Below are 23618 nucleotides of genomic sequence, written 5' to 3'. Positions count from 1 at the left end.
CTGGGATTCAAAAGAAGAGATACTGATTCACTCAAGTCATTCAATAAGCACACATTGAGGGCTAGAAATAACAGACGAGAAAAAATACAGTTCTTTGAGAAATTCAAAAGATGCTGAGAATTTAGTCTCTCAAGTACACAGATTGAAAACACATCCTTCTTGAATAAAAAGATACTTAATTTTTCTAACAGCTGCCATCAGTACTCACCAAAGGGATGTCTGCCATGGAGTACACCACCACTCCCTGGTACTGAGAAGTATTTTCAGTGATTCGACCCAGTCCAGATTTCAACACATGATTGCCATACAAGAAGGACTGCTCTGCTCCAGGCTTTACCCACACTTTGTACTATAAAAAAGAATTAAATTCAAGAAACATAAAAACGCTAATAGTTATGCCCCTGCAAATAAGCTGGCCGCTGGATCTGTGCTTAAGTTCTCGAAAAATTTTTTAAAAAGATGCATGATTCCCTCCAATTGTTCACCCCCTAAATAGAACTGCCAGGAGGTTCTTTCCTCAACTCTACAAGCAACTCCCCCCCTGGACAGTTTAACAGCTCTTTTTCTGGACCCCACTATGCTCTTCGTCACAGCCACCTACTTGTTTTTCAGTCTTCATTTGGGTTTTTACAGCCTTTGCTACTTTGCTGGAGATAATTAAGGCTATGCAGCCACACGGCGCTCCTGTCCCAGAGCCCTAACCCTATGCAAGGAGCACGACACACAAGATCTCCACGTGCTGGCAATGATCTCACGCACTATCCGCGGCAGAGAAGCTGCCCAATTATCTGCGTCCCGAGGCGGGCCTCATCCCCGACTTCCTCCATTCCCCGGTGGCCGACTGGAAACCACCCCACAAACCTTAGCATAGGGTGCGAGGTAATCCAGAGCTGTGATGTGCAACCGGAATTTGTGGGTCTTAGTGAATTTTCCGAAGCAGGTCCCCAGCGACACCAGCTTGTCACCGGAGATGTTGGCAGCCAATTTCAGTATTTTTTCACTAAAGGGGTAAGGAAAAAGAAGGTGTCAACTAAGGACGCTGGTGGGACCCCAGTCCCCACCCGGGTCCATGCTGCCCACCCGACCCCGCCTCACCTCACGTAGTACACCCGGTCGTTGTGCAGCCTGAAACAGTAGGTGCCGTCGGGCCTGTCGACCAGCAGCTGAAGATTCTCCCCGATGCTGCAGGCAAAGGGAGAACTGGAGGCTGCGTCCGGACCGACTCGGACCGGCCCGGCGTCCCACTCCACCCACGCCCCTGCCCGCCATACACACACTCCCTCTTTGGCCCCGCGCGCTCTTACTACTTTGCTATCTTCTCAAACATGACACGGGTCTCCTCTTCAGTCAAAGGCCGCATCTTCCCGCTGTAGGAATACCGAATCCTCGTGCCTCGGTCGCCGGAAACGGAAGTCAGTTAACAGCTGCTGCCGGGCAACCCCAAAGCCCGCCTCTGTAGCCGCTTTCCATTGGTTCCCCACGCCAGCGCCCCGTAGCCTGGAGGACCGTCGGGGAAAGAAAGCCGCCGGACAAGAAACCATAGAGATCGGAAGTGGACCCCTGTTGCTTCCGGTCTTAGATTCGGAGCCGGTGCCCTCTCCAGGCCGGAGGGGAAGTGACGCTGTTGCCGGGAAGATGGCGGCGATGGTGACAGTTCCGTTCTCAACTTCGGCCTCCGCCACGGCCACTGCAGCAGCACTCGGGGAGGTGGAGGATGAAGGTCTCCTGGCATCGCTGTTCCGGGACCGCTTCCCGGAGGCCCAGTGGCGGGAGCGGCCCGATGTGGGCCGCTACCTCCGAGAGTTGAGCGGCTCCGGGCTGGAGCGGCTGCGGCGCGAGCCCGAGCGCCTGGCGGAGGAGCGGGCCCAGCTGCTGCAGCAGACGCGCGACTTGGCCTTCGCCAACTACAAGACCTTCATCCGCGGCGCCGAGTGCACCGAGCGCATCCACCGCCTGTTTGGCGACGTGGAGGCATCGCTCGGCCGCCTGCTCGACCGCTTGCCCAGCTTCCAGCAGAGTTGCAGGTGCGGCGGCCCGGCGCTCAAGGGGCTTTTAACAACTGTGATAGCTGACATTTACCACGATAGAGATAGCTAACACTTGCATAGCGCTTATGTCCCATGTTCCAAGCTCTCCTCTGAGCATTTTATTAGTCCATTTAAACTTCACAACAGACTTCGAGGTACGTACGGTTTTTCCCATTTTATGTATGAGGAGGTTGAGACTCAGAGAGGTTAGTGACTGCTCAAGGGCACAGCTAGTAAGTTTCCAAGTCAGAATTGGAACCCAGCAGTACGACCTTCACAGGGCTGCTGTGAGCACTAAATAAAGAAAATCCATGCAAAGCACTTATCATTGGATCTGACATCCTTAATCTACAATTGGCAGCTTAATATGTGTACATACTTATTTAAACATATTTAAACATACATAGACACAACATATCCACAGGACATCTCAAACCGGAGGTCATCTGCTCCAAAACTTTCATTGATAGAAAGCTGTCAAGGAAACCCTATTTGGGGGTAGCAAAAACTATCAAAAAAAAAATCCCTCCTTTTGAGCCATATTCTGCCTCCCTACATCCTTTCATGATAAGTTTTAAGTTTTCTTTCGAGTCTTAGAATATTTGCTGATAGCTTTTGTACCTTTCCACCCCCAAGAGTAAATAGGGGACTTTATCACAAAGCAGATGTGTGCCATTATGGAGAAGAAACGGAGACTGATGGGAACTAAGAATATATCAAGAAACTGAGGGAACTTAGGGGTAAGCTTGTAGCCTCTAGGCTAGTTAGTTCATTATTATGAAAATAAGCATAGCTAATAAAAGAACATTTACTCTGTTAGGTTCTGTATTAAATGCTTTATACACATCATCTCATTTAATCCTCACATCCTTATGAGGTGGGTCCTCATTACTATTTTACCAATAAGGAAACAGTTAAGAGAGCGTAAGTATCTTGCCACAGCTAGTTAAGTGGCAGATCTGGGTTCAAATCTTTTTGTCATTTATTAGTGTGTGATCTTGGACAAGTTGCTTAACTTCTCTGAGATTAAAGTTTCCTCAGGGGTACTTACTGCGTATGTTTGGTGTGAAGATTAAATCAGATAAACCACCCAGCCCAGTGCTCAGTTCAGAGTAAATGCTTGGTAATTATAGTTAAGGTCTGGGTGCAGAACAGTGAGTGACCAATGTTCTCCTGACTGTTACTAGGAACTTTGTGAAAGAGGCCGAGGAGATCAGCTCAAACCGCCGGATGAACACCCTGACTCTAAACCGGCACACAGAAATCCTGGAAATCTTAGAGATCCCTCAGCTGATGGACACCTGTGTCCGGAACAGCTATTATGAAGAGGCCCTGGAGCTTGCAGCCTACGTACGCCGACTGGAAAGGAAATACTCCTCCATCCCTGTCATCCAGGTAACCAACTTGCCCAGCGAGGACTCAAACTGATTTCTTGTAATCAGTAATTCTGTGTTCATCATTGAACCTTACGCAGAAACCGTAGGTAAACTCCTTGCATGTTTCACATCAGTTTCTGCCAGCCAGGAAGGTTTGAACATAAACTGTACATTCATTCATCCAACTGAGAAATCCTAATCTGTGTGCCAGGCCCTGATCTAGATGCTGGGGGTACAGTGTGAACAAAGCAGACAAGGCTCTGGCTCTCATGAATAAGCTGATAGTTGGCAAATAAACGAAAAAAACCAATGTGATCATCCTTTCAGATAGTAGTAAGTGTCTGGAGAAAACAAACCAGGGAATGCAGCAGAAGGAGACCACTACTCTAGGGAGAGTGGTCAGGAAAGACTTCTGGAGAGAGAACATTTAAGCTGAGACCCAGATGATGAGAGGGAGCCAGCCATGTGAAGATGTGGGGAGAGGGCAAACCCAAAAGTGATAAGAACAAGGCTGAGGAGGGAAGTTGGAGTGTTTAAGAAATACAGAGACAGCCAGTGGCGACTGCAGTGAGCAAGGGGAGAGCATCAGGAAGCAGGGGAGGCAGGAGAAGCAGGCAGAGCCTGTAAGCCACAGTGACCCTGTACACATCAGCTTTAGGAAATCGACTTCATAATGTCAGGAAAGCAGTGGAAACGTTGGTCTGCAGTATTCAGGGTTAGCGGAAGGGGTTCCAGGGAGTGTTTTTCCCAGCATGGTCTGACTCACCCTCCATATTGCCAGGGCATTGTGAACGAAGTGCGCCGGTCCATGCAGCTGATGCTGAGCCAGCTGATCCAGCAACTGAGGACCAACATCCAGCTCCCCGCCTGCCTCCGCGTCATTGGCTTCCTACGGCGCATGGACATCTTCACCGAGGCTGAGTTGAGGGTGAAGTTTCTTCAGGCCCGAGATGCTTGGCTCCGTTCCATCCTGACTGCCATCCCGAATGATGACCCCTATTTCCACATCACAAAAACCATTGAGGCCTGCCGTGTTCATCTGTTTGATATCATCACCCAGTACCGTGCCATCTTCTCAGATGAGGACCCATTACTGTACCCTGCCATGGGTGAGCACACCATTAATGAGAGCGCCATCTTCCATGGCTGGGTGCTGCAGAAAGTCTCACAATTCCTGCAGGTGCTGGAAACCGACCTTCACCAAGGGATAGGTGGCCGCCTGGACTCTCTGCTGGGCCAGTGCATGTACTTTGGGCTTTCTTTCAGCCGGGTGGGGGCTGATTTTCGGGGTCAGTTGGCTCCTGTTTTCCAGCGGGTGGCCATCAGCACCTTCCAGAAAGCAATTCAGGAGGCAGTGGAGAAGTTCCAAGATGAAATGAACTCCTACAACCTCATCTCCGCTCCAGCCATCCTGGGTAGCAGTAACCTGCCTGCTGCTGTGCCAGTCACTCAGCCAGGGACCCTGCAGCCGCCCATGGTGCTTTTAGACTTCCCACCCCTTGCCTGCTTCCTCAACAACATTCTGGTCGCCTTCAATGATCTGCGCCTCTGCTGCCCCATTGCCCTGGTACAGGATGTGACAGGGGCGCTGGAGGATGCCCTTGCCAAGGTGGGCACATACTGGGCACATGTTGGCTCTCTACTGGGACCTTCTTTGGTTACAGGAGGCCGGACTTTGGTAATAAACCAGTCCACGTGACAGTGGTGCCTACTGACTTAGAGAGGTTTAATGTGGATTTAGCGGTTTTTAATGGCTGAGCAGCTCTGGTTAGTCCCCCCTCATGGGATCTAAAACAATCCATAAAGTGGCTCCCTATAGTAATGATTCAATACTGTAGTAGTTTGCTGTTGCTGCATAACAAACGCCCACAAGCCTAACAGCTTAAAATACAGATCTTTGTCATCTCCCAGTATCTGTGGATCATGAGTTCAGGTATATATAGTATAACTGGGTCCTCTGCTCAGGACGTCACAAGGTTGCAGCCAAGGTGTTGGCCAAGCTGTGGTCTCATCTGGAGCCTGGGGTCTCCTGTCAAGCTCGCTCACATTGGCAGATTTCTATTTCTAGCAGTTACAGGACTGGCCCTCAGCTACAGGCCGCCCCACTCCATAGGCAGTTCATACTGTGGCTTTTTGATTCTTCAAGGCCAATGGAAAAGCATCCCTCCTGCATGAATCTCTTAGGAAAGTCCTCAACCCTCTTTTAAAAGGCTCATCGGATTAAGTCAGGAGTGGGTGGGAGGGGGTGGGAATCACAAGAGCCATCTTAGAATTCTGCCTAACGCAAGTACTACTGCTACTGCTAATATCCTAGTATGGTGCACCTTTCTTACACATTTAAACCTTTAGATATTGGAATGATTCTTACAGTTGATGACATCTTATAATCATTGTCAGCCAGGTGGCAGTTGTGATGAGATTGGATAAAATCTTTCTTTTGATATCCTTCTGTAAGAGCAAGAAAACATGAGCATTGAAGCTTTTTAGAGTCAATGAAATTCAAGTAATAATCAGCTAATATTTGTATGGAACTTACCCCATGCCAGGTAGCGTTCATCATACCTTACATATATTAAGACTTAATTATCCTTACAACCCTATATGGTAGGTTTTGTTGCTGACCCTGTTAAAACCGAAAAAAAGAACTGCTTAGGTAACAAAACTATACTTACAGTTATTTTAGCAACAACTGTGCTAAGAACATACAAAGGAAAATGATCTGCTGTGCTGCTTTCAAATCGAATGGGAGTTTCTAGGGCTCTTCCTAAGGCCCGGCATGCAGAGATGTGGATGAGGAAACGGGCCAGAGTGCCTGGAGGGTTTAAGTAATCACTTGGAAGTCACAGAACCAGTAAGCGGCACAGCTAGGAGCTAACCAGGAAGTTTAGCAGGAGAGTCTGTGTTATTAACCCAGTTATCGTGACCTCTGTCTATAACATCAGCTAGGCAGCTCTGTTTATGGAACTTCTTTTCCAGTTGTTTCCTTTATAACTTTCTAGTGTTCTAGCTTCCTGGATCCTCAAGGCCTTAGTAAAACCTTTTATAGTTTTTGCTTCATTTTTTTCCTGGATCCAACATAGTTCTCGTCCATCTCTCATGGGAGTCAAGGACCATGTATGCTCTGTATAATCTCATGATGCTTTTCCACTAGAACTGGAAACAGAGCCAGTAATGAAGCAAGTTGGGTCAGAAATACATCAGTGAAGTGACAGAACTGTGAAGAGTGACCACAATTCTAAATTTAAACAAGATAGTAATATAATGTACTGTTTGGAATGACTTCTTCATGAAAACTTGAGGGCTGGACATTTGTGTTTAGTGTCATGCACTGCTGATAGAGATAGACTACCCCGGTGATTGATGGTGCCTTTGTCTCTTAGGTAACCAAAGTAATCGTGGCCTTCCATCGTGCTGAAGAAGCTGCCTTCAGCAGTGGGGAGCAAGAGCTCTTCTTCCAGTTCTGCACTGTCTTCCTGGAGGACCTCGTTCCTTATTTAAATCGCTGTCTCCAAGTCCTTTTTCCACCAGATCAGATAGCACAGGCCTTAGGTAAGAGAAAGGAGAAAATACTTTTAAAACTACTTTATTGATACAATTCACATACTAAATAATTCACCCATTTGTAAAATTCAGTGTTGTAGTAAATGTACAGAAGTGTACAACCTTTACCACCATCTAATTTTAGTGCATTTCCGTCACCCCAAAAAGATCCCTCAGGCCCAATGTAGTCATTCCCCAACCCCACTTTTAGCCTCTGGCAACCACTAATCTACTTTTGATGCAATATGTTTGCCATTTATGGACATTTCATAGAAATGGAATCATACAATATGTGTATATCTGGCTAAGTAGAAGAAGCCATTCACAAAAGAACTACATATTGTATAATTCCATTTCTATGAAACGTCCAGAGAAGATGTTTTAAAAACATTTTTTCCAATTTGCCTTCACTTCCCTGTGCCTGCTTTCTCTGAGGGGTGGAGGTAGAGTGGGAGAATGGGGGAAGCAGAGCTTCCCAAAGGGCAGTGCCAGTGCCAGTGTGATCACACCACCACAGAGGAGCTCCTCGTCACTGTTCCCCTGTGCTTGTCTCAGGGAAGCCAGTGCCTGTTGAGGTTCACTTGGCTCCCGCTGCCCCTGCCCTACACTGTGCTGTTCCCGATCACCTGCCACGTCCCGCTTTACAGTATGGCTTCCCGTCCCATACCACAGAGATGATTTACTGTACTGAAATGGGATTGTGTCTGTTACTTCCTCTAGTGTTTATTTTTTCCTGTAACACATCAGTATTTAAATTTATTAAACATTTTTTCCATTTCACTTTGCCTACCATCTGGGTCAGGCATTCCTCCCTCTCAGCTCTCCAAGTATGGAAACCTTGGGCACGTGAACATCGGCGTCGTTCAGGAGCCTCTGGCCTTTATCCTGCCGAAGAAAGACACGGTGTGCCTGGATGAAAAGGAGCCCGTGCCGGAGCTCCCAGCTCCCGCACCAGAACGCCCCTCGGAGGAGTCAAGCCCGGAGCCTGCCACGCCGGCTTGGCCTGAGGAGGGGCCTTTCCCTGAGGAGGGGCAAGAGCAGGTTGAATCAGCGGAGCCACTGCAGGCTGAGGTGCCCAGTGCGGGCACTTAACTGGACTGTCCCGCTTCCAGAAGCAGGCGCTGCGCCCAGGCCCGGGACAGCCAGGGAGCTACTGCAGCAGCGCGCTGTTGGAATGAGTTACCTCAACTGGGAAAACGGGACAGTCCCAGGGGAGAGGCTGCAGAGGCATTCATGAGGAAATTAAAGGGGGAACCCCCTAGCCACTCATGTAAATGGTTGCTCATACCATTAAAAAATGTAATTAATAAAGCTGATTGACGTCACAGAGGCTGACAGCATTTTGTGGGCAAGCCCGTGCTCCCGGAAGGGGCACGGGAACTACGCTTCCCGGCGTCCCTGGCGGCGGGGGCGCTCGGCTACGGGAGCTGGGGAGGGACACGTTCGAGCTGACTGCTCTATTCTGGCGCGCCATGAGGGGGCTGAAGGCTGGGCGGCTGCTAGCAATGCTGCCCGCGCGGGCGCATCGCTTCGAAGGGCCAGCCCTGATGTGGGGAAAGGGGGCGGCGGGCGGCGGCACCCGGGCCTGCAGCTCCACGCTGGCCCAGGATGGCCTCGAGGGCCCGGCGCGCCGGCGCTCCTACTGGCGCTATGTGCGGCGACTGGTGCGGGGAGCTCCGGAGCCGCCGTACCTGCACGTGTGCCAGGTCGGGGACCCGGCGCTACGCGCCGTGGCGGCCCCGGTAGAACCAGCGCAGCTGGCGGGGCCGGAGCTGCAAAGGCTGGTGCAGCGGCTGGTGCAAGTGATGCGGAGCCGGCGCTGTGTCGGCCTGAGCGCGCCGCAGCTCGGGGTGCCTCTGCAGGTGCTGGCCCTGGAGTTCCCCGAGGTGCTTTTCCATGCCTGCGCGCCCCGCCTGCGGGAGTCCCGCCAGATGGAGCCCTTCCCCCTGCGCGTGTTCGTGAACCCCAGCCTGCGGGTGCTGGACAGCCGCCTGGTTACCTTCCCCGAGGGCTGCGAGAGCGTCGCGGGCTTCCTGGCCTGCGTGCCCCGCTTCCAGGCGGTGCAGATCTCAGGTGCGGGGTGGCGGGAGCCCTGGGGCGTCTGGGTAAGCGCGTGCGTTTCTTCTGCCTCGCATCCCATGCGTTTCCGCAAAGCTCCAGTTCAGGTGCTGCACGTTGATGGCTGCTCAGCAGAATCTTCCGGCACTAACAAAGGGCAGCACCTGGGAGTGGATGGGACTCAGGACTGACAGGAATAAGGAAGCTCCTGTGAGAGCACAGCCAGCTCAGGTGGGGGTAGGGAGTATAGAGCGGGGGTTGGGAGGGTGGCCTGGTTCCCCGGTAGCTCATAGCTGGTTCTCTGCTCAGTGTCCTGTTGCCCGCTCTGTCTTACACACACACACACACACACACACACTTCTGCCCCAATGAGATCTGTCATGATGAAGAGGGAGAAGTGGGACCTGCTTTGCCCAGCCCAGGATGACAAGCATTCCCAGCCTGTCATAAAACAGGATATTTTTTGGAATACGGTTCTTTGCAAGGGCTGGAATGATTGTTCCTCCTGAGCGAGTCACTGGGTCCAGAAAGTCAGTGGTATCCCTTATTTTACGTATATTGTACCAAGCTGAAATACTTTTGTTAGGAATTGAAAGCAAACAGCAGTACTTCAGAAAGCAGGGGTGTGTTCAGAAGAGAAGCACCTTATTAGGAAGATCATTTCTCACCTCAGCCCCACAGTAAGCCCAGCAACCTAATCATCGTATTTGGGACAGGTTGACTACTTGGTAATAGGTAGAGGTGAGGCTTCTTTTCCAGGGAGGATAAGGGCTGCTAAGTTCCCTTCTGATGTTGCCTCTTGTAGATAGCAACAGCCGGGGGCAGGGAAAGGGTGAGGAGGTTGCGGATGATGCAGTTCAGCATGTCCTCACCCAGACTGTAACTTCTTTCCAGGGCTGGACCCCAGAGGAGAGCAGGTGGTGTGGCAAGCGAGTGGGTGGACAGCACGCATAATCCAGCACGAGATGGACCACTTGCAGGGCTGCCTGTTCATTGACAAAATGGACAGCAAGACATTTACAAACATCCACTGGATGGAGGTGAATGACTAACGCTATCCTGCTGCATCTGAGGACTCTGAAAACCAGGCCACAAACCCTTTGGCTTTGAGCTGGGCATGTCTTGCCTGGCATTGCCTTGATATTGGCTTGGCCCTGACAGAAAATCACTGTTTTCTGACAAAGCATGCCGAACTGGGTTGGAGGAAGATGTTAAAAATGATTGCCCCCAAACGAGCTATGAAATACTGCCTTCAACTTAAGAAGAAAAAACTCCCATAAAGGACTGGACATTTCCTGGCAATTTTGTATGGAGCTGAGTAGGGCGATAACCACTCTCAGTAAACATGACTTCATAAGACCTGTGTAACCTATTCCCAACGCCAAGATTTGATAATAATGGTGTCCCAAAATATCTGAGGGTTGTGTTTAAAAATGCAGGTTAAGTCTGTAGTTGACCTTTACTGAATTCTTATTTTTACACGGGATTTGTTTGTGTCTTACCTACAGCCCCTCTTTGCCTTGGCCACCAGTGTGCTTATGGCAGTAAACACAGGACAGAATGGCCCCAGCTCCTGGAGGTGTTCGGTGGTAATATTAACATGAATAAGTACCCACACATTTTAACAGGTTCAGTTACGGTTCAGGTTTCCATGTTTTGCCTTCCACTACCTTTAACAGACTCGGGGAAGATTTTTCTGCTGAGCTCTCTTGGGCAGCTGGTATTTGACTCATTCTTTAGGTGGAGGCTATGGAGCAGGGCTAGGGGAAGGGTGACAGTTAAGAGGGAGCCAGCCAGTGAGCCAGTGCCTGTCACAATTAGAACAGAAACAGACAACAGAACTTGGGCTTCCTGGTCACACTTATTTAGCACCACACTGACCAGAGTTTAACCTTAAGATGCTGTCAAAGCTTTGTTGTGAGCTGAAGGATCTCGTTTAAGTAGTCGTCTTCCCTCATTTTTATGTTGAGTTGTATGTTGCTGGTGCTTACCGAAGTCCTCAAAGCCCAAGTACCCATGGAGCAAGAAGTCCAGTAAGTTGTTTAGAGAAAATGTATTTTAAACAGCAGTTAAACGAACCCAGGAAAGTCCCACTCTCCTCTACGGCTTTCTCTAAACAGGCCAATTCTGGGCGGCCTATGAAACCAAGCAAAAGTGAACTGGCTCTCTGTGCTTTGGCCTTTGGAGGGAACAGGACCTAACACTGCCCCAAGATGAGGCTAGACACTCAGCTATTGGGGAGTCTACGAAAGTTCTCATTTATATTGAAAACATGAGTCCTTATGAAAATTAGAATGCCCTGAGCCTCCTTTCCTTCAGACAGTGTTCAGTAGCCCCTGCAGGGAAGCCTCAGAATGTTCTGATGCTTCCTTAGAGTGCTCTGAGGTTAACAGTCCTTAGTAATGCCTTTGTAATGTAGACCAGCAGCATTCACATGCAGCTTCCTGACCTGGAGGCCCAACAGTAAATGCTCAGAGTGGACCTCGGGACTGTGTTGCTGGCAATACGAGATTCACTGTTGTAACTAAATCCACACAGGAGGAAGCAGCTGGTCAATTAGTCAAGACACTGTACAGCCCAAACGCAACAAATCCTTGCTTTTCCCATAAAGAAAATCTACCTCAGGCAAATACATCAGCCACAAAAACCACACACAAATCAGCATGAGAAATCAACTTGCACAGTGAAAGCCAATGTAGGCAGAAGGTTTAGAACAGAACTTCGGGTAGGGAAGAAATGAATTTCAGAGTAAGCATGTAGGGGAGGAAATTGCTCTGCACACATTCGCCATGTTTAACAGAGATGGTGAAGCCACAGCATCAGTCTGAGGTTAGGTCAGCTTCAGAGGGCGTCTGTGAAAGCTGTGACTCGTACCATAACAGCCCTAAAGTTTCTGTTAACCCCTGTGACTTGTCAAGGTGTTCAAGCAGCAGAAATGAGGAAGCAGGTTTAAAGGCAAGGATCTCTGATTCAAGGTAACTGGAGGTAGAAGAAAACAAAAAGCTAAAATGAAACAGTACAGGCGGGGCAGTGTCCTATCCTGGCTTCTAGTTCAGTATTTACAAACAGTAATTGGCTGAGGGCACAGAACTAACTAAGGACGATATGGCAACTCCAGAGCAAGGGACAGAAGATTTGTCAGAGTTGCTGTGTAAGTGCCCTGTGACGGTCAGGCTGCTGGCGCTCCAGGTAACTGGAGGCGGCGCTAACCCAGCAGCACTGGAGAACAGCTCTGGGCCTGAGCCTTCACAAAACCGAGTGAAAGTTGGCTTGATACAGCCAACACTCCTAACCAGGTCAAAGAAACACGGCAGCGCAAGGCTAATGTGATCTAAGAGTTGGCCACAAACTCAGTTCTGGAACATTTGGGTTTGAAGATCCCAGTTTTGGGAAGGGGGGAACAACCAATTCCCGGCCTTTTGTTTTCACATGCTCATGGTCAATATGTGACAGCCTCTATTGCTTCTGCTCCGTCAGACAGCATGTCCAGGGATGCCAGCTCTGGCACCGTGGGTGTCTCATAGGGGTCACAAATTCAAATGGCCAGAGGGGCTGAGTAGGCAATGCAAATGTGAAAACAGTCCACATGGGGATGGCTGGGCTGAACAGCATGTCCCCTTCTGAGTGGGCCACACCTGCCCGGCTGTAGACAGGTTGCCTTATGGGGACACAGTCCTAGCAATACCTAATCTCCCAGAAGCCAGAAATCTAAATTTTTATATGTCTTAATTTTTAAATGTTGGCAGCAGACCAAACCAAACCCAGATGCAGGCCATGTCTGACCCACAGGCCTCCCAGTTTGAGCTTCTGATCTGGAGGCTGAATCGGAAGCGCTGCCAGGTCCCGCAAACACCCCCAACCACATTTTCGAGGCCCTGGGGGAAGAAAAGTCTCATGAACCTGACTGGAGCGCAGGCCTAGGAAGGGCGGCAGTTAGTGATCCCACTTCCTACTCTGCTGAAGAGCAGACAACAGAGAAAACCAGAGGGTCTTTCTATTGGAAGCAAGCATGGCCTTCAAAGAGCCTCAGACAAGAGTCAAAGATGAGATCACTCAGGTGGCTCAAGAAGGGAAAAAGATTTATTAGCCCATTTCCAGGATAGAGACCCGAGGGCAGTGGCGGGGTTTAGTGTTCTCAGTGTTCTCACATTCAGAGGGAAGAAAAGGCAGTAGTGAGAGCCGCCTGACTGCCTTCACTCGTTCTGCTCCACACAGCTTTGTGTTCACAAAGACCGTCCACTCCTCCTGCAGGGAGGACACGGGGCCCAGGATGCCGACCGAGGAGGGTGTGAATGGCTTGGCTTTACTCTTGGCCTCTATAGGCAGAGCTTGCGCTGGGGACCCAGGGCATCAGCCATTCTGTTCACAGGAGCAAAACTGGGTCTAGAAGGAACAGGCTGTGGGGGCTTCTGCACCAACCCCACAGCACGGGCTGCTCCCTCTCCTTGATGCTTCTTAAAAGGTGATTTTAACTTTATTTATAACCAAGACGAAAATCCAAGCAGCATTAATTTAGGGGAACAAAAAAAAAGTTTAAAAAGAAAACCACAGAGGGGTAGGACAAGGAGTTGGTGAGCATCCAGAAGAAGAGGAGAGGAAGAGGAGGAAGGAGGAAGAGCCAATATTCCACTGGGTGCCGAATGAACTTCTGCGTCTCTGGCCGGGGAGCCCCTTCCTGCTCCTCGGCTGGCGACCAGACAGCAGAGGGGACACTGTAGTATCTTTAGGAGGAGCCCTGGAGCCCTGACTGGCCACCGACATGGGGACTGCATGAATTTACCCCAATCAACCTCCCACATTTGCCATCACCCGTGTGAAGCTTTTAACTCTCTTGTCCAAAGTCCTCTGAGAATTTCTTCACTTTCAGGAGGTCATCTGCATTCACAGTAGGCCGGGTGGTGGCCAAAGACCGGAGCATGTCCGACTGCAAAGACAAGAGCGTGTAGCTGAGGAGTAGCCGGGCTCCAGGGCCTCAGCCTCCCAGGGTCGCAGACCCATGCAGTCCAGGATGGGAAGAGGCCTGCTTTCGAGGCCAGCCGCAGCCCCAGACGCAGAATGCCTGCGGTGGCCTGGTTTCTGCCTGGGTGCCTTCTGTGACAGGGATGCTCTTCCCCCCGAGGCAGCTCATGGCATGTGCAGGCAGGCCTATCTCTGGTCTGAGAGAATCTAAGCTCCCGTCATCTCTTAACCCCAGTGGGAAGCTCTTTCTAACTGCACGCCCACCACACCAGCCACAAAAGCAGACACCTGCCACACAGAGTGAGCAAGTCCATCTGCAAGACTCAGATGAGGAGAGGTGAAGACCAGTCAGGTGAGAGGTGCCTGTGCCACTGCCTCAGGTCAAGCAGGGCGACGTACGTTTACTGGTCCCTTCTGTGTACAAAGCAAGCCAAACCCACAGAATGAGGCAGTCACAATAGCCCAGGACAGAGAAGGGAAGAAGCTAATTTTTATTCTTGGACTCAAGCCCCCAATTCTCTGGGCTCTGTGAGGTCCCCTCTCCCAGCTGGCCACTTACCATGCAAACCACAGGCTCTAAAAGTTTGTCACTAGGGACATCCATCCAAGTCATCTCTATGGCCCCTGGGTCCCCTGGCGAGCATGGGGTCAGGAGGTCGTCGATCATAACGCTGGGGTTAGTACGGGAAGGACCACAGACCTGAAACCAAACAGGAGTTTGACTGGCTAGAGGGGAAGGGGCAGGCCACCTCAGTGAAGAAAAGGTAATGGTAGGAGGTGAACGAATGCCTGGGTTTCTGGGTCATAGTCTGAGGAGGGATGGGCTCTTTCAAAACTCTCGGGCTGAGTCGTCAAGTGACTCAAAGTCTGATTTCAGAGGTTCATGACTAGCATGCTATTCCAGCCAGTTTTCTAGAATCTCAATTTGTGATACAAAATGCCTTAATATCTTCTCTTTCTCATAAACTCATATCTCACCATGAATGCAGCGACATCAAAAATGTTTTTCCAATCGAAATCTGCCCCATTGGCAACATTCTCCCAAACATCTGAAGGCTCATCCCCTCACCTCCTTCAACTCTTGACCCCAGTGTCACCCAGTGTGGCCTATTTTTTAAGAGTGCAACCTGCCCATCTCCCTCCAAACCTGGGAAATGCCAGGCCTCCCTTTCTCTGCTCTGTCTTCGCCCTCCCCAGCCTCTGTTTGTTGCCTGTCTCCCCCAGTAGAAAGGAGGGCAGGGGATTCTGTCTGCCATGGTTGGTCATGACTGTCGTCCCAGCATCTAGAATGAGGCCAAGCACATAGTAGAACCCTCGGCAGACACCCGACAGCGGTCTGCTGGGTGAATGAAGTTCCTCCTCACAGTGTGTGATTTCGTACCCAGCCCTTTTCAGACACTGACAGCCTGCGCAGACTGCGGGAGTAGCAGAAGGCCCTGGGGGAAGAAAGGTCTCATGAACCTGACTGGAGCACAGGCCTAGGATGGGTGGCAGTTAGTGATCCCACTTCCTACTCTGCTGAAGAGCAGACAACAGAGAAAACCAGAGGGTCTTTCTATTGGAAGCAAGCATGGCCTTGCTTGCTTCCAAGCATGCCCACAGCACCCCGTCCTCCCAACTTCACACAATCTGAGGTGGTCATCCTCAAGCAAGGAGAACTGCAGGGAAGGGGAGAGTAGGTACGATCCCAGCCCCTGGAGCCAGAGGGCTCACGGTGCACTTGCCCTTGGTTCTCTAGGAGACCCAAAGGGCTGTCACCTGCGCATCCAGGGAGCTGGCAAAGCAAGCTGATATCCCCTTTCCTCTGGTGCTTCCTAAGCAGTTCCTCGCTGGCCCACTCACCTTCTTGAAGTGTGTTGCTGACTGTACTTTTCGAACGGGCTGCATGAGGGAGTCCCGCACGATGATGCTGATGTCTGCACCTGAGTAGCCTTCTGTCTTCCGGGCCAGCTCGTGGATATTGGCGTCCGTGAGGTTGTGGGGCGTGCTACCCAGATGCAACCGGAACATCTGGGCACGGGCAGCCTCCTCCGGCAACGGGATGTAAATCCGCTTTTCAAACCTAGAGAGCCAAGCACGAGGCTGGACTTGAGAGCGGATGGTGGAATGGTCTTAATGAAGAGGCACGGGGGGGCCCTCCAGAAACTGGCTTCACTCAGGGCTCTGCTCACTGTGCAGACACAGAAGCCTCCAGAGAAATGGAGTCAGGCTGCACCCCCGGCTGCCAGCAGCGGATCGACGATGGCTGGAGCAAGACCTCTGCCCCTGGCTCCTACCGGGAAGACTCACCTCCTTCTAATGGCCGAATCCAACACCCATGGGATGTTTGTGGCACCGAGAACCAGAGTCCCATCGTTGTTATTCCCCACCCCTGTGGAGAAAGGGAGACACAGGCATGGATTCAGAACACTTGGAAGGATCAGTCGGAGCCGGTAGGAAGGACCTCAGGGGCTTTATGTCCTGAACTAGAGCCGTCCCTGTGCCACCTCTGGCGGGGCCCTAACCAGCTTGGCCTGCCGGCCTCGGGAAGGGTGGAGAGGTGGTGGGCGAAGGCTGAGGACAGGGAGCTGAGGCCCGCTTCCCTCCACCCTCAGGACAACCGAGTCCAGCCGCGGATAAATAATGAGACCCTGGCTGACTGCAGGGGGACCAAGAAACAGGAGGAAGCCCAGCACAGCACACACCTTGCATCTGGACCAGGAACTCCGTTTTGATCCTTCGGGCAGCCTCGCTCTCATTTTCGTTGCGGGACCCACAGAGGGAATCCACCTCATCGATGAAGATGATGGACGGTTTGTGCTGCCTGGCCAGCTCAAACAGGTTCTTGACCAGCCTATAGGGTGAGAAATGCGCTTGGGACCTGGACACCTGCACACATGCCCAGCCAGGGTCCCAGTCACCACTTCTCTCCTCTCTCCCTTCCTACGGGGAGGTCGAGGCCAGTCATGCTTGGATTTCAGAAGAACTGGTGGTAACAAATCCTCTGGCAGCACTGTACCAAGAGGAAAAGCAAGCCTTGGCGTCAGCTTCGATCCTGGCAGCCCCATTCATTAGCTCTGGACTTAGGACAAGTCACTTCCCTTCCTCTCAGCCTATTTCATCATCTGCAAAATGGGAGCCGGTGTGGGGAATGAATTAATAATATAAAGTCCCCAACAGACAATACGCACCTGATACCCAATTATTGTAAGTGCCGTTCCCTTCCCTCCATGAGTCCTCATCTCTCCCAAGTTCCCTTCCACTTTCAGCTGTGTTGGTCAGAACAGTGCCCCACCCAATGAGCTAGCAAGACACCCCTCTGCTGGCTACTTTTCCCTGAAATCCAACAGCAGCTCCTCTGGGAGGTGACTCCAAGGGCAAGGAAGCTGAGCCACCAGCAGCTATTGGGGCTGCCAGCAGAGCAGGGCCTGGTGGCAGACTTACTTCTCACTCTCCCCCAACCACTTAGACATCAAGTCTGAGGAGGACACAGAGAAGAAGGTGGAGTTGTTGGCCTCTGTTGCCACCGCTTTGGCCAGGTAGGATTTCCCTGTGCCAGGGGGTCCAAAGAGCAGTATCCCTCGCCAAGGGGTACGCTTGCCTGCAAGAAAGAATAAACTGAAGCTTCCTCCTGATTGGGGAAGGTGAACAGAAAAAAGCAGAGGGGCCATTGTCACTGTAAATACAGTCAGAAAAGAAAAGTTTCCCAAGATAACTGACTCTAAGAGCAAAGGCATAAAGGGAACTAAATTACCTGCCGACAGCTTGGTCCTAGCCCTGGCTCATGACCCCAGTGACTTTGCAAAGTGACAAGGGCAGGCTGGCACTGGTTCCTGATGCCCACCCACTGGCACGGTCAAGTCAAAGTTCTAGTCATAAAGGTTCTGACACCAGAGAGAAGCCAAGGATTAGCTGACTGCAGGGGGCAGGGCCGTTCCTGCCTGGGACACACAGGAAAGCCAGGCCTTGCCTGCTAAGGACAAAGGGAGTCCAGTCACCACCTGCTCCAGGACACCTTCAGAGTGGGCGCATCGAGCTGGTTCCCTCAGAAGCCTGATGTTTTTACATCGATGCCTACAGTGGCTCAACGCTTACCTGTGAACAAGTGTGGGAATTTAATTGGCAAAATGACAGCTTCTTTGAGGGCTTCCTTGGCCCCCTCGAGCCCAGCCACATCATTCCACCGAATGTTGGGCTTCTCCATCACGACAGCACCTGCGGAGGGAGGCAAAGCCGATGACCTGGTGCCCCGCCCCATGTCCCCCTCCCATTGCCATGGGGCTCGAGCCTCTTACCCATAAGTTGTTCTTGCAGCTTCTTTTTCTCTGGATTATCCCCTTCACTGTCACTATCACTGCTGGGAAAGGAGACAGAAGATGATAGGCTGGCGCAAGAGTCAGTTGGCAAGGAAGTTCTCAGAGAGAGGCCAGGCTCTGGCTGCCAGCATGGTGGTAAAGGGATGCTTTCCCTGCTCAACAGGGGTGACAGACCCACAGACAAGGACCCCGAGGACATTTGGGGCCCACAGTGGATCCTCCAGGAAACTCTCACACCCCATCCTCGTTTCTTCATTAGCGGAATAAGAATAGAGGTGTGTGCCCTCTTTAGAGGCTGGAAAGGGACATGTGCTTTGGCTGAACTTCAAGCCATTGGATTTGTCCCTGGCCTCTCACATGGACCCAAACCCAGGCAGCAGGTGGCTATGACTCGGAGAAGAGGTAAATCTTTTTAAGTCTAAAGGGGAGCATCTGGACAAGGGACAAGTCCCTGTGCTGACCCCAGGGCCAGTTCCTGTCTGGCTGTAAGTGATTTGCAGTCCTCACCACCCTGGCAGCCCTCCTGGAGATGTCAGGTCTCCTGCCCCTTCCTCGGTGTGTCTCTCACTCCAGGGAATCCTCTCCACCCAGGAGCAGAGCCTCTCACCTCTGGTGAGGCAGCGGACACAATACCCACCGCTCTCCTACTCCATGACCTTCCTGCCCAGGGCCCTCCCCCCCCCCGCCTCCAGGATACCACTGGCCTTTGTGCTCAGCTAACGGCCATCTCCATGGTGGGTGAACCACAGACGTGAGGAGAGAAACTGGATGGAACACTGGCTTTGGAGTCAGAAACAGAGGCCCTGGGTGTGGGTCTAGACTCCATCAAGTACCAGCTCTGTGACCTTGGCAATCTCTGAAGCCGAGTCTGCTGCATCGCCTGTCAGATGAAGATGACAACTACAGTGACAACAGCAGGTGACATTTATTTAGTCCTAATTGCACGTCAAGCTCTATTCTCAGGGCTTCACCCCATCATCTCATTTGCTCCTTAGAGCAACACTAGGAGGGACGTCCCATTATCTTCTCCCTCCTACAGATGAGGAGCCTGGAGGTACAGGGGGTCATGGCATTTGCCCAAGGTCACACAGCAAGGAAGTGGCAGAGCTAGGGTATACCTGAGGAGTCTGGCTGTAGAGTCCAAGGCTCATAACCTCCACGATAGCCCTCCATCCCAGCTCCCATGAGGTAATCAATGAGGTAATGTATATGGACGTATTCTGGAAAGTGCTTGATGAAAGCGCATGGGCATTATCATGTTTTTCAGTGGGATTCTCCAAAAGAAAGGTGCTGTACAAGCCCAAGGCAGCATTAGCACCAAGCACGACAGCGACATAGGAAAGGGGCACCCGCTCGTGGGGGCCCGGGTCCCGGATGGGTCCTCCACTCCTCCATACTCACCCCTTGCTCTCACTCTGATTCTCTTTGACTGGCTTCTTGCCGTGCTTCTCTTTGTTTCGTAAATAATCCTTCAGCTTCTCTGCCCGGTCTAGGTACTGCATGCACTTGGCTCGAATGCTCTCCTTGGCCTTGTCGCTGTGTGCCTCATCTACAAAAGGGGAACCAGACAGGGGCTCTGTGAGCCCCCGTGCCTGTCCTTGCGCAGCGGCTCGGCACTGGGGAGGGCCCCATGTGGGACTCACATTTGATAGCGTGTAGGAAATACTCCACGGCATGCTGGTACAGCCGGAGTGCCTCTTCATAATTCTTGGCTTTATCCTCTTCTGTGGCTTTTGTCACCAAGTCAATGGCTTTCTGGAAAGGTAAAGCAAATAGCTCAGTTTCCCAAGAGATCCAGAAAGCCCCTGGAGTCCCAGGCAGAAGGAATACATTGATGAGAGAGATTGCCAGGCCTGGGACTTTGTCAGTCGGCCTACTTTTCCAACATGAACTAGAAAGGCCTTTAAAGGAAGCTTTAATAGACAGCCATCCCTCTTCACAATACACTCAATACAGTGAAAAGCGACCTCCTTCTCAGTCCTGACTCTGAATTTCAGCAAATGGAAGCCTGATCAAGCAGCTCAGGTTAGGACTCAGAGGGAAAGATTCCTTTCTATTCCATGCCTCAAGGTAAAAAGAAATGGACCTGGACTCAGAGCCTAGAACAGGGGAAATAGCCGAACCAATTGATATCTGTGTGGCTCAGCATGGAGGCCAGAAACAGCACTTGACCTCAAGGGCCAGAGAAGACCCAGTCAGCTAGGAAAGTCCATCGACTTGAGTTTTATGAGATGGACTTAAAGGGATCTCTGCTTCCTTCTACTGGCACAGCCTGCTTCTCTAGGCTGAAAAGAGAAGACGGGTTTCTTCAAGTTGATCGCTAGGGAAGAGATGCTTAGACACGGGGGTCAATATACCAGTATCTCCAGTACATATGCCCCAGAGGTACATTATGTGCTGCCAACTAGGGGAACGGTCCTCTGGAATCTTCTAAGAACTCTGTGAGACTGTCTCATAAATCCTATAGGCTTGTGCTCTAGACTGAACTAAGAGCATACTGTATCTTTCAGGCATCTGCCCCACACCTACATATCCAGTTTTGGAAACCACAGCTTCACCAACCCAGGATGTATTACTAGAATTATCCTCCTCAAGCTGACACAGCACTAGACACCAGGCGGGCGGATCCCACTGTATACACACAGTTCCGTCCACAGCAAACAACAAACCTCCTGACCAGCTCTTGGCAGGGCCCAGGCTTTTGGGCAGCCCTTCCCCATCTGAAAATAAGAAGTCTCAGAAAGAAAGACACAGATAGCTCTACAAAACTAACAGACGGGTAGGTTAGGCCAGGTTGATGTTAACTCACCAGGTTGAAGAGATGAGGAAAGATGAAAGAATGTTGACTACTATTTTCAAGCTTCAGCTCTCTCCACTACCTACAAATAGAGAATGGCTAGGAGCCCTGACCCTTCTGGGCTGGTCATCAGCTTAAACACAAGCTTCACTGTCTACTCTCTGCCCCACGATGGCCCTTCAGATAAGACATGAAAGGGGTGTTCCTTTCCCCAAAGGCTTCTCTTCTCCAGAACAAACACTCCCAATTCCTTGGACTTTGTCACTCCATTCACCTTCTTGGTTAGGTCTGTCCTTTTGAAAGGTGGGGCTCAGAACAATACTCCAGGTGGCAGAGCAGGCCCATGCCCTCCCTCCTTCTTGATGCTCTTTAATTAATGCACCTAAGAGTACATTCGATTTTTTTAGCAACCATATACAGCTTTTCACGTATAAGACGCGTCAGTAGCAATTTAGAGAACAGTTTTGCATAACAGGAGGATAAGGTGACAAAACTAACAGCCCTGCCACATTTCTAGTAACAAGTATTGCAACGGACAAGGATGAAAGAAAAGGGTTACGAAGACGTAACAGAGGAGCTGGCAAACTTTCTGCAGACAGTACATATTTCAGATTTTCCTGCCCATACAACCTCTGTAGCAATAACTCAACTCTGCCTTGGTAGCCCCAAAACAGCCAAAGATAATATATAAATGAATGAGCAGGGATGTGTTCCAATAAAACTTTATTTATAGACACTGAAATATGATTTTCATGTATCATGAAATATCCTTTCAGCCTTTTAAAAATGTGAAAACCTACAACATCATGTTACATGAAAGAAGCCAGTCACAAAGGACTACATATTGTATAATTTCCATTTATATAAAATGCCCAGAACAGGCAAATCCAGAGGGACAAAAGATTAGTGATTGTCAGGGGCTGGGAGGGATAGAGTAGTTGGGGGAGTGACAGCCACTGGGTGCAGGATTTCCTTTTGGGATGATGAAAACGTTCTAAAAGTGATTGTGGTGATGGTTGCACAACTCTGTGAATACACTAAAGGCATTGAATCGAACACTTTAAATGGGTGAATTCTTTGGCACATGAGTTATAGCTTAATAAAGCTGTTTCTTTAAAAAAGATGTGAAAACAAACTTTTAGCTCACAGGCCATACAAAAACTGTCTAGGCAGGTGGGACCTGCAGGTGGAAGTTTACTCACTGTTCCCACTTTTTCCTCCACCTGAAGTCACTAACCATCCCTCTTCTACCTCCAGGTATCTGAATGCTACGCATCCTTTGATAATACTGTCAAATGCCTCTTCTTCCATGAAGTCTTGCCTCACTCCTGCAAGCACTGTATCTGTCATCACTTACTGAGCACTTACTATGCAGTTGGCACCGTATTAAGGATGCTTTACCTGAATTAATCTAGAGCCACTGTCACAACAACCCTACAGGGTATTACCCCATTTTACTGACAAGAAACCGGAGACTCCAGGATCGTGTAACTGGCCCAAGGTCACATGCTAGTGAGTGGCAGAGTCGAGATTCAAACCCAGGTCTGAGGCCTGAGTATGTTTATGTTTTCGGGCCCAGCAAGACTGGCAGCACCTGGAGAATGGGTCAGTCATGCATCCAGGTGGCGCCACCCCAGCACCACCCTGCAAGATCTAGGGAATGAAAGGAGGGTCGTTGGCCGAGAAGAGGAAATCGCAGACCAGGGAAGGAGCGGGGGTTTGGTGGGAGGCAGGAGCGGGCAGAGCGAGCAGCCGGACCGCGAGCCCGAGCTTCCCGGACGGTGCCTGTGAAACCGGGGTGAGGCTGAGCCCCACGGCGGTACCGCGGCGCCAGCAGCACGTAGCGGCCGGGGACTCCGCCCGGCCAAGGAGTCCGGGCGTTCTGGATGGGAGGCGGCCCTCGGCTCCAAGCGGGTGAACACAGAAACGGGCGGAGGCGGCGACAGGGCGGCTGGGCGAGGGATGCGAGGCTGGTGCTTCGAGGAGGCCCTCCGCCCGCCCGGCTGCCGGCCCGCAGGCCCAGCCGCGCCTCCTTCAGCCTCCTCAAGCCAGCCGGGCCGCGCCGAGTACCTGGAGGGTTGACGTTGTCATTTCATCTCCTGGGTCCGACTCACACCCCGCGGTGCTGCTTGCGGCGTCGGTCCGGTCCCGGAAAGCCGAGGTGCTGGGTCCCGCACAAGGAGCCCGCCGGGTCCGCGCTGGACGCGGGGAGGGTGAGCGCTGGCAGCCGGAGCCGAGTCTGAGGATGAGCGAGGAGTGCGGCCCAGAGCGGTCGGGCCCGAGCAGCGCGCCTGCCCCCCGGCGGCCACGGACCGCACTGCAGGCACCGCTCTCCGCGGGCGGCTTGGGCGAGACCTGGGCAGGGGGTGTGTCGGGGTAGGACGGGGCGGGGCCGGGAGCCCAGCGAGGTTGGGGTGAGGGCGGGGCAGGACGAGGGGGCGGGGTCAAGGGCAGGGCCAGTACGTAGAATCTTCAAGTCCTAGACCCCACTTCGAATAAAACAGCACCTATAGGATAGTTTTACTGGCATAGTGAACCTAAGTTCCAAGAGCTTTAAGTTCCTGAT

The 23618-nt window shown here is 51.4% G+C and overlaps 3 protein-coding genes and 1 long non-coding RNA gene across 8 annotated transcripts in view; 1 reads left to right on the top strand and 3 right to left on the bottom strand.

Moving 5' to 3' along the window:
* The window catches only part of NIP7 (nucleolar pre-rRNA processing protein NIP7), a 60809-nt gene extending 58886 nt beyond the window's left edge, over window positions 1–1923 (bottom strand). Inside the window, exons 1-4 of one of the 2 annotated variants that reach the window (XM_081031035.1) lie at window positions 1305–1923; window positions 1096–1182; window positions 862–1000; window positions 209–349 (exon numbers count right to left, since the gene is read on the bottom strand). In XM_081031035.1, coding sequence (XP_080887161.1) covers window positions 209–349; window positions 862–1000; window positions 1096–1182; window positions 1305–1360 — 423 coding nt within the window. In that variant the 5' untranslated portion in view covers window positions 1361–1923. The remainder of the gene's footprint in view (window positions 1–208; window positions 350–861; window positions 1001–1095; window positions 1183–1304) is intronic. The other variant, XM_081031036.1, reaches the window with a different exon arrangement.
* COG8 (component of oligomeric golgi complex 8) lies at window positions 1608–13520 on the top strand. 4 transcript variants are annotated; one of them, XM_081031026.1, is made up of 5 exons: window positions 1608–2024; window positions 3215–3422; window positions 4185–5012; window positions 6784–6952; window positions 7746–8268. In XM_081031026.1, exons 1-5 carry the CDS (start codon window positions 1636–1638, stop codon window positions 8033–8035), a joined length of 1884 nt encoding a protein of 627 aa, XP_080887152.1. In that variant the 5' UTR covers window positions 1608–1635; the 3' UTR covers window positions 8036–8268. The 4 variants fall into 4 exon arrangements, with proteins under 4 accessions (XP_080887152.1, XP_080887151.1, XP_080887154.1 ...); XM_081031025.1 differs by having other exon boundaries at window positions 1614–2024; window positions 4185–5081; XM_081031028.1 differs by lacking the exon at window positions 7746–8268 and adding an exon at window positions 9896–10175 and having other exon boundaries at window positions 1633–2024.
* Window positions 6848–9045, bottom strand: LOC308489638. The gene is made up of 3 exons (XR_013992126.1): window positions 8943–9045; window positions 7734–7828; window positions 6848–6947 (listed from the first exon to the last, which is right to left on the bottom strand). It is a non-coding gene; the product is annotated as an uncharacterized lncRNA (long non-coding RNA).
* On the bottom strand, window positions 13064–23297 carry VPS4A (vacuolar protein sorting 4 homolog A). Its single transcript, XM_081031033.1, has 11 exons — window positions 23123–23297; window positions 19899–20010; window positions 19657–19804; window positions 18235–18296; window positions 18035–18154; window positions 17384–17540; window positions 16645–16793; window positions 16250–16331; window positions 15803–16022; window positions 14520–14660; window positions 13064–13925 (listed from the first exon to the last, which is right to left on the bottom strand). Exons 1-11 carry the CDS (start codon window positions 23141–23143, stop codon window positions 13824–13826), a joined length of 1314 nt encoding a protein of 437 aa, XP_080887159.1. The 5' UTR covers window positions 23144–23297; the 3' UTR covers window positions 13064–13823.
* Between the last annotated feature and the right edge of the window lie 321 nt (window positions 23298–23618).

Source organism: Rhinolophus hipposideros (assembly GCF_964194185.1).
Source record: "Rhinolophus hipposideros genome assembly, chromosome: 21".
NCBI lineage: Eukaryota > Metazoa > Chordata > Mammalia > Chiroptera > Rhinolophidae > Rhinolophus > Rhinolophus hipposideros.
Note: the sequence above shows the minus strand (reverse complement) of the source record. Positions and strands in the feature narration are given on the sequence as shown.